This window comes from Azolla caroliniana, unplaced genomic scaffold (assembly GCF_043228905.1).
Source record: "Azolla caroliniana isolate FFs.n. ecotype wild unplaced genomic scaffold, voAzoCaro1.0.p SCAF_4, whole genome shotgun sequence".
In the NCBI taxonomy this organism is placed as follows: domain Eukaryota; kingdom Viridiplantae; phylum Streptophyta; class Polypodiopsida; order Salviniales; family Salviniaceae; genus Azolla; species Azolla caroliniana.
The window spans coordinates 10,936,969-10,948,270 of record NW_028230439.1 but is presented as its reverse complement, the minus strand read 5'-3'; the positions used below and the strand labels follow the sequence as shown (position 1 = coordinate 10,948,270).

General features: G+C 37.3%; 2 protein-coding genes across 2 annotated transcripts; one reads left to right on the top strand and one right to left on the bottom strand.

Moving 5' to 3' along the window:
- Positions 1 to 4,261: 4,261 nt before the first annotated feature.
- Positions 4,262 to 7,299, bottom strand: LOC147865073 (single-stranded DNA-binding protein, mitochondrial-like). The gene is made up of 5 exons (XM_087317817.1): positions 7,164 to 7,299; positions 6,845 to 7,040; positions 5,903 to 6,138; positions 4,628 to 4,728; positions 4,262 to 4,465 (listed from the first exon to the last, which is right to left on the bottom strand). Exons 1-5 carry the CDS (start codon positions 7,229 to 7,231, stop codon positions 4,407 to 4,409), a joined length of 660 nt encoding a protein of 219 aa, XP_087173943.1. The 5' UTR covers positions 7,232 to 7,299; the 3' UTR covers positions 4,262 to 4,406.
- Positions 7,300 to 8,514: 1,215 nt separating this feature from the next.
- LOC147865072 (beta-mannosyltransferase-like protein) lies at positions 8,515 to 10,810 on the top strand. The gene is made up of 2 exons (XM_087317816.1): positions 8,515 to 8,788; positions 10,280 to 10,810. Exons 1-2 carry the CDS (start codon positions 8,609 to 8,611, stop codon positions 10,445 to 10,447), a joined length of 348 nt encoding a protein of 115 aa, XP_087173942.1. The 5' UTR covers positions 8,515 to 8,608; the 3' UTR covers positions 10,448 to 10,810.
- Positions 10,811 to 11,302: the final 492 nt, after the last annotated feature.

Here is an 11,302-nt window from a genome sequence, read left to right as displayed (position 1 = left end):
AGCTATATAAATCGGGGAATAAGAGAGAGATGGGGATATGCGCTTTATGAGAGAGAGAGGACTTATATATATATATATATATATATATATATATATATATATATATATATATTGTGGGTTTGTCGGTCGTGAGCCATGTAATCATTTTGATGCAGTAAAAACTATAATACATACTTTGTTGGGTTAATCCGTTGTTGTCAATTAAATAATCTTTTTGCTCGTTTCTATTCTAGTATTAACCATAAGTCCGGTTGTGACCGGTCATTTCGGGGTTAATAGGCCCATTCAGTCCTATTGTACCTTCCTACGCAACCACGGTTCCTTGACCTGATTACTCAGGATAGTAATCGAACGTGTATCTCCGAACAAAGAAATAACAAAATTTGGCACGCCTGGTTCACGTTGTGAAGCACAACGAACAACGTAGGAGGAAACCCCTAGTCACCATTACGGTGCCCAACTGCATCACACGTTCTCGGCCACCATCCCACCATGTCGAGCCAACCGAGGGCACGTCTGACTCCACGCTCACGCAACAATCATCGGCCAAGCCCTCTTAGTCGCACCCCCCACTACCATTGGCACCAGACACTCAATTGAACGTGGGCCCTAATCCCATTTCACCTCGCGTCCCTCCCGAAGATAACCAAGCCATAGGTGTTTCATATACACCATTTTCTATTCCGTTGACCTTTTCTTTTATCTGTTTATTGTCACATGTCAAGAAGGCATTGTGCACAAGTCCTTGTCTTTTAGTTTTCTCTTCAAATGGTACATGTTCTTTTATTCAAGTCTCTTTTAAATTAACATTCTCTTCCTTCATGTTCATGTTCGTGTTCATGTTCATGTTCACGTTTGAGTCATGACTCATCAGTGTATCTTATGTTGACTTCTTCTAGTTTCTGTGTTAGCATCTTTGTCGATTCCTCTTCAATATTGACCTTCTCTTTAATGTTTTCTTACGCCTTCCTAATGAGTTCATCCATGTCGAATGAGGAGACTATTTTCTTTGATGAGCTCTTTTCTTCTCTATGAATAGGAACTGGGTTGTTCTAGTCTTTCTTTTTGTTTGTTGACACATCCATCTTACATCATCACGGTTCTCAATTAGTCCATTAGTGCCATCATCATCCTCTAGTGCATCATCCTTTCATCTAGATTGATAGACTGTAGGAACATTAATACTTTGTTCAGGCCCCCCCCCACCAACCAACGTTTGATCTCAATATGAAAGTCAACATAACAAGCCTCAAACTCATATAATGACGTTATTGGAGTTTCATAGAGCTTTTTTTATGCGACCCAATTGTCAAACTCATTGTAGATTGTTGTTCTGATCACATCATTGTCCTCGAATTCTTTTAGCAATACCATTTGGAAAGGAACAACACAATGCGTTGGCCTCGTAAACTTTACAGACTGTTTAGATAAAGTTGAGGATACCACTCAATTGAAGTATAGAACAATTGTATTGCCTCACCCACACCCCTTGAAGCATCAAATTATTGTATTTATGTAAACATTTTGAGATGGTGATGCCTTCAAATTGTCCAAATGTGTATACAAGTCTTGCGACCATACATGAGCAATGCTCATCTCTTCTCTTTGTCTCTTTATTTTGCATCATCATTTTTGTCATCATCAATGCAAAGTCTTCATTTTGGGTAGCCATCGTCCCTTGTTGATCGTTTCAGGTCATGTTCATCAAAGTATGTCGCGAAGTTACATGTAAGCATGTGAAATCTGAATGGGACCACTGAGGACCTAAACCAAATATGGTGGATGCCTTGACGTGTTGATGTTGGAGTGCTTAAAGATGTGGATTTTCATAGTTGGTTTTTTTCAAAAAGTTGCATTTCACTTTTTCAAAATTTGTGTGCGCGTGTAGAAGATGCATCTATTTTTTTTGTGTGTGTATTACGGTCTATATCTATATGTATATATGCATGCATGCATGCATGTATGTATGTATGTATGTATGTATGTATGTATGTATGTATGTATGTATGTATGTATATGTTTGGTATATTTTTATGAGGGATTTTAAATTTGTGCTTGTGTTCGTGTGCACTTGAGCAAAGTTATTTCTATGTGAATTAGTCTAGAGGGAAGAGAATACGTGTATTTATGTATGAGATGTTTGGGAGTAGTTGTGTCACTCAAACATTGTATAACCTATTTTATAAAAGGTTCTTTCTTAACCTAGGTTTCGGCCTAACAAGAGGCTTTCTTTGGTCTCATAAATTGCTTAATTCCTTCTTAATCTTGAGCAAAATACATTAGTCATTCATCTTGATCCTGACCTCGTGTTTTAATTGTTTTTCTAGTATCTACTATGTGAGAGTGAGCGGGGGAGGGGAAAGGGGAGGAGCTCATCACTTCCTTCAACTAGTTGCGACGCTTCGACTTGTCGCACCCTTCGACTCGTAGGAGCTTTCCACTCCCCTGATCTTTCAACTTGTAGGCGCTTTTGACTTGTGGGAACCTTTGACTCCTCCAAGCTTTCGACTTGTAGGAGCCTTTGACTCCCCCGACCTTTCAACTCATAAGAGCTTTTGACTCCCTCGATCTTTCAGCTCATGGGAGCCTTCAACTTGTGGGAGGTTTTGACTCCTCCGAGTCTACAAGTCCCTTGGGTTGTGACCTCCTAGTCCTTGTGTCCTCCTTAGTCCCAAGACCCCCATGGTCCCACTCAAGTAGCACTATATTGTGAAGGTTTTGAAATCAAGATCCAATTTCTAAAATATAAAATATATACAAAGAGAGCTTGCATGCCTCACCCATCAATACTTCCACTAAAGACATTTTATTGGTTGGCTATATTTTAGCATTTGTTGTAATCTTCCTAAACAATGGGCCATTTTTTTGCCATCACTAACATAATGGGCTCCACAAGTCCATCATGTGCCTCTTTAGAGGACTTGCTCTGAATGTTTGCTTCTATTCATTCCACATGTTCACAAGGCATTCTATCAATACATTAGGAAAACTGTCATGACAATTTAAATTGTTGGAGGGAGTACCTTGTCGTGTTGATATTAAGACAAGATCATTAGAAAATTTATCAAAGACAACCGTTCTTGCCCATTCCAACTATAGGAGGCAATATGCCATAATATAAATTGTTGGAAGACCATAAAATACTGCAAATTGTTACAAGAATGCAAAATATTGCAAGCTCAAATTGCTACAATAAAAGCATTCATTGTGCTAGTTTGCTATTTAGCACCACAATATAAGAATACAAAATATTGCAAATTGTTACAAGGCAAAATATTGCAAGCTCACATTGCCAGAGTAAAAGCTTTCATTGTGCTAACTTGACATTTAGCACCACAATGCAAAATATTGCAAGCTCACATTGCTGTAAAAGCATTCATTGAGCTAAATTGCCATTTATCACCACAATATCATTTATTGTGATCAACTTGGAAGGACAATTTATGTCTAGATACTAATGGCAGAGTGCCTCTACCTTAATGGTGGTCCAATGGTCTACTTCCTATGGAATTTTGATAAATTGTTCAAGCATTGCAAGATTTGTTATACAGCATAAATTTTACAACATGTTTACTTCCTTTGAGTGAATCTAATCACAAGCCACTAAAGTTTCATGCAAATTATTAATAATACTTATCTATTTACTAACTAAAATCTATAATAAAAAACATTATCAAATTTCATAATTCACACAAAAGAAAATTTACCCATTTGAACACTGAGGACCAGTTCATAGCCAATAATACACACGAAATTGAGTACAAGTAGCATAAGGTAGTGTGTAAGCATTGCAAGCTAGCACATGTAGATCTGGCAATCAAAAGGACCCATTGAACAGGTTGAATAATACTCAATTATATATGCACATTTCATGAATATACTCTTTCAAACATGGCGTACTTACTTACCATTCCTCTATCAATTCCAACAAATTTAAGTATCACTGCCCAACATCAAAAAGAGGCTGTAAAGCCAACAATTTAGAAGGCAATAACAATAGATTTCAAATTAAAATTTTGAAAGAGAATAAAATTGTTAAACTCAGGAACCTACGAACAGCCATAATGTTGCAATGCATACGGTTGACCTCACTGAATTTATATATTTAGACTTAGGCCATTTCTTTCATTATGTGCTTTATCAGGTAATGATTTGTTTGCTCTCTTGAAAGAGTGCTCCATTACATTTAATCCAACCATTTCTCCCTAGATACACCCCACAAAATTATATTATGCAATTCTTCCTTCAAACCTATTTCTGAAAATTCAGAGCTCTCAATGAATGAAAATGACCATCTCAACATACATCCATTACCATCTACAGCAGACATAGTATAATCATAAGCCAGTTGTGTTTCCACAAAGAAGTCCTTTTATTCAGTCATTCTGTTTGGCTCATGATAATAACTACTGCACAATCATGTCAATAGGAACAGCACCTTTGTGATTTAATGAAAATATTTGACCTGCAGAAGAGCACACGTGAAATAACTGATATGCCTAAAATGAACGGAAAATTATCTAAATTGAAAAGAAGAAAAGCAAGTAGCAGTAAAAGATATTTCCTAGTTATTCATAGAAAAAGAGTTTGGCAAATCATCAACCTGTCAGGTATTAACTCTGCATACCTGAGACATGAACAGCAACTTCACGGTCACGTTTAATAACACCTGTATCAGCATCATTAAAGACTCTGATCTCCAACTCTCCTTCCACATAGACCTGCATGCTGCAATATGCCAAACAATAATATTCAGAAAAAAACAAGATATTCGAGCTACAGGAACAGAATCATCAGCACTGATTATGCATACCTTCATGAGACCACACTAAACTTACCACTTATGGATGGAATAAGAACAAGGTAAAAATCGAAGGATAAAAACATAAAACTACAGAGGCGAAAGCAACTATTTAATGGGAAGGACAATTTATTCAGTTGAAACATCAATTTGACTTACAATGCTCCAAGGTGGATGTCTCTTCCTTAAATGGTTAAATCCATGTATCATTAGCAGGATAACTCTTACTACAATCAGTCTTTACAAAACTTAACATAAACATTTGACTTGAATATTTCTGCTCCCAACAAAGACTGCATAAGCTTGGATTGTCAACGAGATGCAAATGTTTTGCATACATGTAGTAATTAATAAGTGGTGAAGCTCGTAAATAATGGGGGATGTTCTTCTAATTGCTATGCCTATAAAAACACTTAAATTACATGGATATAGGGCAACATACAAAATAACATAACTTTGTACTATTATATCAATAATATTCTATATGGTGAAAGACGCTGATAGTTATGCGAACATGCAGTCAGATTATATGAACAAGCAGGTCTAACTTTCTCACCTTACTTACAAAAATACATATTATATGAGCATAAAATAGGTGTTAGGGTATCAAAAATAGATATCTTCTGCATTTAGACAAAAATAGATACCCTTCATTTGACAAACATATCTCATCGTAGAAACAAGTGGTCAGTATAGGTGCATTTTCGTTAACTTACATATTCCACTTGTCTATCATTGTATAAAAAGGGTGAAATCTCTTTGCTTCTTACATCTTTCCATTTGAATCTGATGAAATGTCTACCCTTATAGAATGTCTCTCTGGTATGTTTCTATAAACCGATAAATATTTGTTTACAATAAATGCTCAAAACTACACTTTTCTTAGAGTCTAAACTGCAAGTCTTCCTATGTTTCCATGAACTTATAAACATTTGTCCACACACAAACTGAAATATTTAAGCAAGTCAACACTGCAAGTCTTTCTATGTCTCTATGTCTAGCTGAACGGGTCACTATTTGCAAAATATTTTGTTTGAAATTAAAAACCAACATTTACACATAGATTATAATAACATTCAGTGCAAAATGTCCGAGAGCTACCCTTTCCTTAGGGTCCGCACAGCAAGTCTTCCTAGTCCTTCATCGTGTATGGCCACCTTATGATACTGTATGCATGAGTCTGTACACTCATTTTCTGGACTGCTGGATTCAGCCACTTCGCTTGGTAGAGGTAACCTCCACATTCCACCTGTTGCAACTGAAAATGTGGTTATCACTTTGCCATTCTTACGAACCTTCTGCAATGGAGGCATGCATACTTCCCCAGCTATAATCGCCTGTAAAAAGAGGGAAAAAACTAATTTACATGGACACAATTTTATGTTACAGGAGCTGCTATTCGATACGGCAGAAGTACAGGTGTATTGAAAACACTACGAGAGAGTTGTAAAATTTGCAAAACAAATCCCACCATCAGATTTTATGTCGACTCTACGTTTTGAAGACTAACTCGAGCTAAAATCTGCTTGATTTCATCAAGAAATTTACCTCCAAATAGTCTGTTTCATTCAGCATAATCCATTCTAATGCTGATCAATTATCAATTCCAAAGAAACTTTTCTGCTATAGGGATTTGTTAATACAAACATTCTGAAAATGTGTTTACACTTTAACGAACATCCAGCGTTTCCTTTCATGTAAACCAAGGCAAATCAAAACACAAAATATGATTGGTTTTGCAGCAAGTTTAGTCAAACGTGGAACAAAAGATTGCTACGTTTTAGAAGAATTTAATTGATTTTATCAAGACTTTTCACTTCCAATCTTTACTTTCACTTAAACCAAGTTCACATTAATCCAACATAAACAACTTTGGAACAAACTTTTATTTATGTTTTCGCGGAGAATGTTGCCACTTTATTTTATCGTCTTTGCTTTCACTTGAAATTGCTTGATTTTGCACGGATTCATTCATCCAAGCAAGCTAATATTGTAGACCAAATTTGGTAATGAGTAAGTGGAGACATTGTGCGTTTTTGTTACCTTATGAAGAGACTGAAATGGAGGCTTCTTGATCGCATCACCACCAAACTTATTAGCTAGAGAGGAGTCGAGTGTGGATTCTCTGCTAAAACATGGACGGGATTTGGAGGATTTCTTGGAAGAGGGAGCATCATCACGAATGTCACCACCATTCTTTCGTGAAGTCAAGGAAGAAGAAGACGAACAAAACAGGTTGCTGTTTCCACAGCCATAAAATCGAGTATCATATTGTATGTGAGAGGAAATGGAAGCAGATATCATGGAAAAAATGAGAGAGAGACAGAGAGAGAAATCAAGTACGAGAGATTTTGGTACCTACATGGCTGGCAGTGGTGACCTCCTCAGAGCAGTAGGGTTAGGGATTCTCAGGTGCCGAAGCATCGCCATCTGCTCTTCTTTGTAGTTAAAGATGACATCTGCTCTTCTGTTTTTTTGTTTTGTTTTCTTTCCTTTTGGGGGGGAAGAGGATGGGATTTCAAAAATACAGACAAGGATGGGTATACATACATATGTATTTAGGGTATTTATTGTGTAGTTTTCTTTTTTGTTGCGGGGGAAGTTCCTGACCTCAGACAATGTCCAGCCAAAGGAAGTGCCATCCATGCACGCATACATGTATGTATGTATGTATGTATGTATGTATGTATGTGCAGCATGCCTTTGGTACGTATGTAATTCAGGGGATGTAATTGATGCCTTAATCCATGCATACGGTATGTAATTCGCCATTCATATGGATGGATGGATGGATGGATCCATTGCCAGGTTGCTAATTTTGAAATGAAGAGCCGCTCACCTCCCGATACATGCTCACTCTCAAACCCTGCGAACAAATGTGTGTGAATCGCATTGGCCAAGGTGATGGTTGAGAATTGAGATCATTTTCTATGATATGTGGTGAAGATTTTGAATTGAATGCCTAACTAAACACACGATAATGATGATGATAATGGGGTGAAGGGGGGGGGGGCTAATTTGGCAGCAACGCAACGTGCCTCGTATCCAAGATTCTCCCCCGGACACATAGGTAACGAAAAAGAGCGCATTATCTATTCCCGTTGACGACGATGAGGTTCAACAAAGAGCCCAATATCCGGAGAACTCATTATTGAAGAGCACCAAGTGTCATACGGAATGGTCTTGATGCATCGTGCTTGTGTGTGGGGGTCCGACGGGGACGATTTTTTATTAGTGACATGGCCCTCAACACATGGGATGTGTTAGGAGGGAAAAGGAGTTCGTGACCCCAAAGCCAATGCCCCCCTCCCTCCTTCCTCCATTTTTGTTCATTTGGAGGGGTTTGGGACGGACGGACGGACGGACGGACGGACAGATCAACATCAATGAATTTTCCAGAAAAAACCAGAAGAAAAAAAATGAAATAAATACATATACATATATGTAAACATATACGGTGAGGACGAAAACCAGTTCAATAATTGTTTAGAGAAAACCCCAAAACAAAATAGAAAAGGGAAGGGAAGGAAAGTAGAGGCTGAGAAGGTTTCCATGGATGCTGCTTCCTTATTGTTAGGGTTCCTCCTCCTCTCATGATTTGATTTGATTTGATTTGATTTGATCACCTATCCTTCTCCTCTCCACGACGCTTTGCGTTCATTCCCTGCGTAGTACCCGTTTTGAAGCGAGAGGTTAAATAAAGCTTTGCTCGCCACACAGACGCTCTGCTCTGCTCTCGCTTCATTGCCAGCCTTTAAAATCAACTATCTTTTCCTTCCTCTTTTATTTTTTATTTTTTATTGAACCATGTCATTAAGGATCAAAGCAGTGGTCGAGAAATTCATTAAGGAGCTCAAAGAAGCCCTTGAATCAGACCTGCAAGACCGCATCATGAAAGAGAGAGAGATGCAGAGCTACATCGAAGAAAGAGAACGCGAAGTTGCAGAAAGGGAAGCTGCTTGGAAAGCTGAGCTCGCACGGAGAGAGGTCAGATTCTTTTCTTCTCTCTCTTCTGTTGTGAAGTTTTGAAACATGTTTGTCTTTTGCCAGCTTTGACACGTAGAATCTAGATAGAAATTCCTTTGGTGCGAAAACCTTGTCAGTATTTGACCATGTTTGATGTGTAGATAGACATGCTATAGATGTATGAACACCTTTCATGGCTTATTAGTCATAATGGAAAGGATATTCAGCGAAATTTGGCGTAGATGACACCATATTTAAGTCATATCAGAATAATGAGGAGGTATGATGCATGGAGTTTGATGTACGCAGGAATGCTTGCCTAACATGTGACTATTTTGGTGTCTTTACCAGCAAAGTTTAGTCTTTGCATTTTGATGTAGATTGTCGTATACATGGACATGTTTCTGTCTTATTGCCCCCCGTAGGTAGGAAGTATGACCAATGAAATTTGATGTAGATAGTAATGCTTTCAATAAATGAAATGAAAATTTTCTGCCATGTCGTCAATCATGGAAAGTATGCCCCCCTGAAGTGATGTAGATCTGATGTGGATAGAGATAATAGCATCAAGCATAGAAAGGCTGCTCTGTAAATTTTGATTTGGAAAGAAGTAATATAGATCTGATGCGCATAGAAGTAATATCAACCATCATAGGGTTTTGATGTACAGAGGCATTTTTGCCTAACCTAAGACCATATTAGCATCTTGTGAGCATCCCAAGGAAAGTGGGTTCTGGGAAGTTATGATATTGAAAGAAGTAGTATCAGTAAACTCGGAAAGTATGCTCAGTCAAAGTTGATGACGATAGAAATGCTTGCGCACATGGCACCATTTGGCCATCTCCAGAATAAATGACAGAAAGTATGCCCCATTCATCTCTGGAGGAATGGTTTTTGTCTTAGGTCTGTCGGAATGAGAGCAGCCAATGCTTAAATATTTTCATGAGTTAAATCTTTGCAAATGTTTGTTTTTTTGAATGAAAACTCAAAGCCCTTCTGTGTCTAAGAAGAATGCTGATGAAAATTGGGCTACAGATTGCAGAAATATGTAGGATTTATGGTATTTGAGACATAATATAACTTTTTTACTGTAGAGTGTTCTCGTAAATGCTGATGCCCAAGTGAAATGGATTTTCAATTGAATCAAGAGATGCACATAAATTAGATGAGAAATGGTGTCATTAATGCAACAGCAAGATATGGATAAAGTTTTTCAGATATAGTCTAGAATAACGGCTCAAAGTTTAACAATGTCTTGTCTATAGCAGTATCAAAGCCAGCAATTCATAAATGAGATTATGTATACATATATTTATGTTCGCATAATTAGCAAGAATAGTCTTATTTTAGTAACTTAAATAATTGCTTTCAGATGGTTATAATATTTTGGTATTCTCTCTTAGTAAATGCTTTAATTTTACTTGTAAATAAATTTGAGTGTGACCGATGCAACTTTTCAAGGCATCTCATTGGCTATCATTGGCTGTTAAAAGATATTTAAAATCATTGCAGAGTGAGATTGCGAAGCAGGAAGCTAGATTGAAGATTGAACGAGAAAATCTAGAGAAAGAGAAGAGCGTTCTGATGGGCACAGCATCAGATAATCAAGATGGTGCTCTGGAGATAACTGTGAGTGGTGAAAAATACCGGTGCCTTAGATTTTCGAAGGCAAAAAAGTGAGAGATTTGTAGAGTGACAGTGACATATGATGCAGATTCAGAACAAAGTTAGATTCAACAGAAGCAAACTGAGAAGAGATTCATTTATATACTGCTTGGCATCTTCACATGGTTTAAAAAATCATGCTTACATTTGCCATTACCATTGTCTACCACAGATATCAGATCTTGAGTTTGTATATTCTTTCGCTGCATTGGCGACTCTGATATATGCTGTTTGGAATCTCACTTCCAACGTAAGAAAATTGTGGAAATTGATCCACAATGTCACATTTGTTGTATGTATATTTTTGGAGCTTAATGATGAGTTGCAATCAATCAATGAAGCAATGACAATAGTTATCCTTAAAAAATTTGTTGTGAATTTCATTTTGTCGTTGCAATGTGATTGTGAATTTATATTGAAACAAACTAGTTTTTGATCCTTGGAATGATTTCCAGATGCTTAACACGAGATATAGTTATGTTGTAATTGATAGCATACTTAAAATCACTTCAAGTCAGTGTGACTGCTCTCCTTTGCTAAGGCTAAACTTGATGAAATCAACAACAAAGATGATGGCAACGGAAATAGAATATTGTTTAATCATAGAAATCTCATGTCAAGTGCACTTGTAAGAATCAAAAGAATTGGTTATCAAATCCATGCCTCCATAGGCGGTTGCTCTAGTAAACTAAACCTTGAACTATGGAAGCTTAATGACCATCATTAACCAATGCAACGAATATAATAAATGTTTGTGTGTGATTGTGGAGGGTATATATATATCATCGATTGCTTGCAATCTCCATCCTTAATGCATAAAATGCCAATGGATTTCTTCCACATGGGAACATTTTGTGTGTGTGTGTGTGG

What these genes read in the sequence shown, in the direction of transcription:
- LOC147865072 (XM_087317816.1), top strand. Translation starts at nt 8,609, where the DNA reads ATGTCATTAAGGATCAAAGCAGTGGTCGAGAAATTCATTAAGGAGCTC. An exon ending in CTGAGCTCGCACGGAGAGAG is followed by an intron (nt 8,789 to 10,279) that starts GTCAGATTCTTT and finishes AAATCATTGCAG; the next exon opens with AGTGAGATTGCGAAGCAGGA.
- LOC147865073 (XM_087317817.1), bottom strand. Translation starts at nt 7,231, where the DNA reads ATGGCGATGCTTCGGCACCTGAGAATCCCTAACCCTACTGCTCTGAGG. An exon ending in AGGTCACCACTGCCAGCCAT is followed by an intron (nt 7,041 to 7,163) that starts GTAGGTACCAAA and finishes CTGTGGAAACAG; the next exon opens with CAACCTGTTTTGTTCGTCTT. An exon ending in CATTTCAGTCTCTTCATAAG is followed by an intron (nt 6,139 to 6,844) that starts GTAACAAAAACG and finishes CTCTTTTTACAG; the next exon opens with GCGATTATAGCTGGGGAAGT.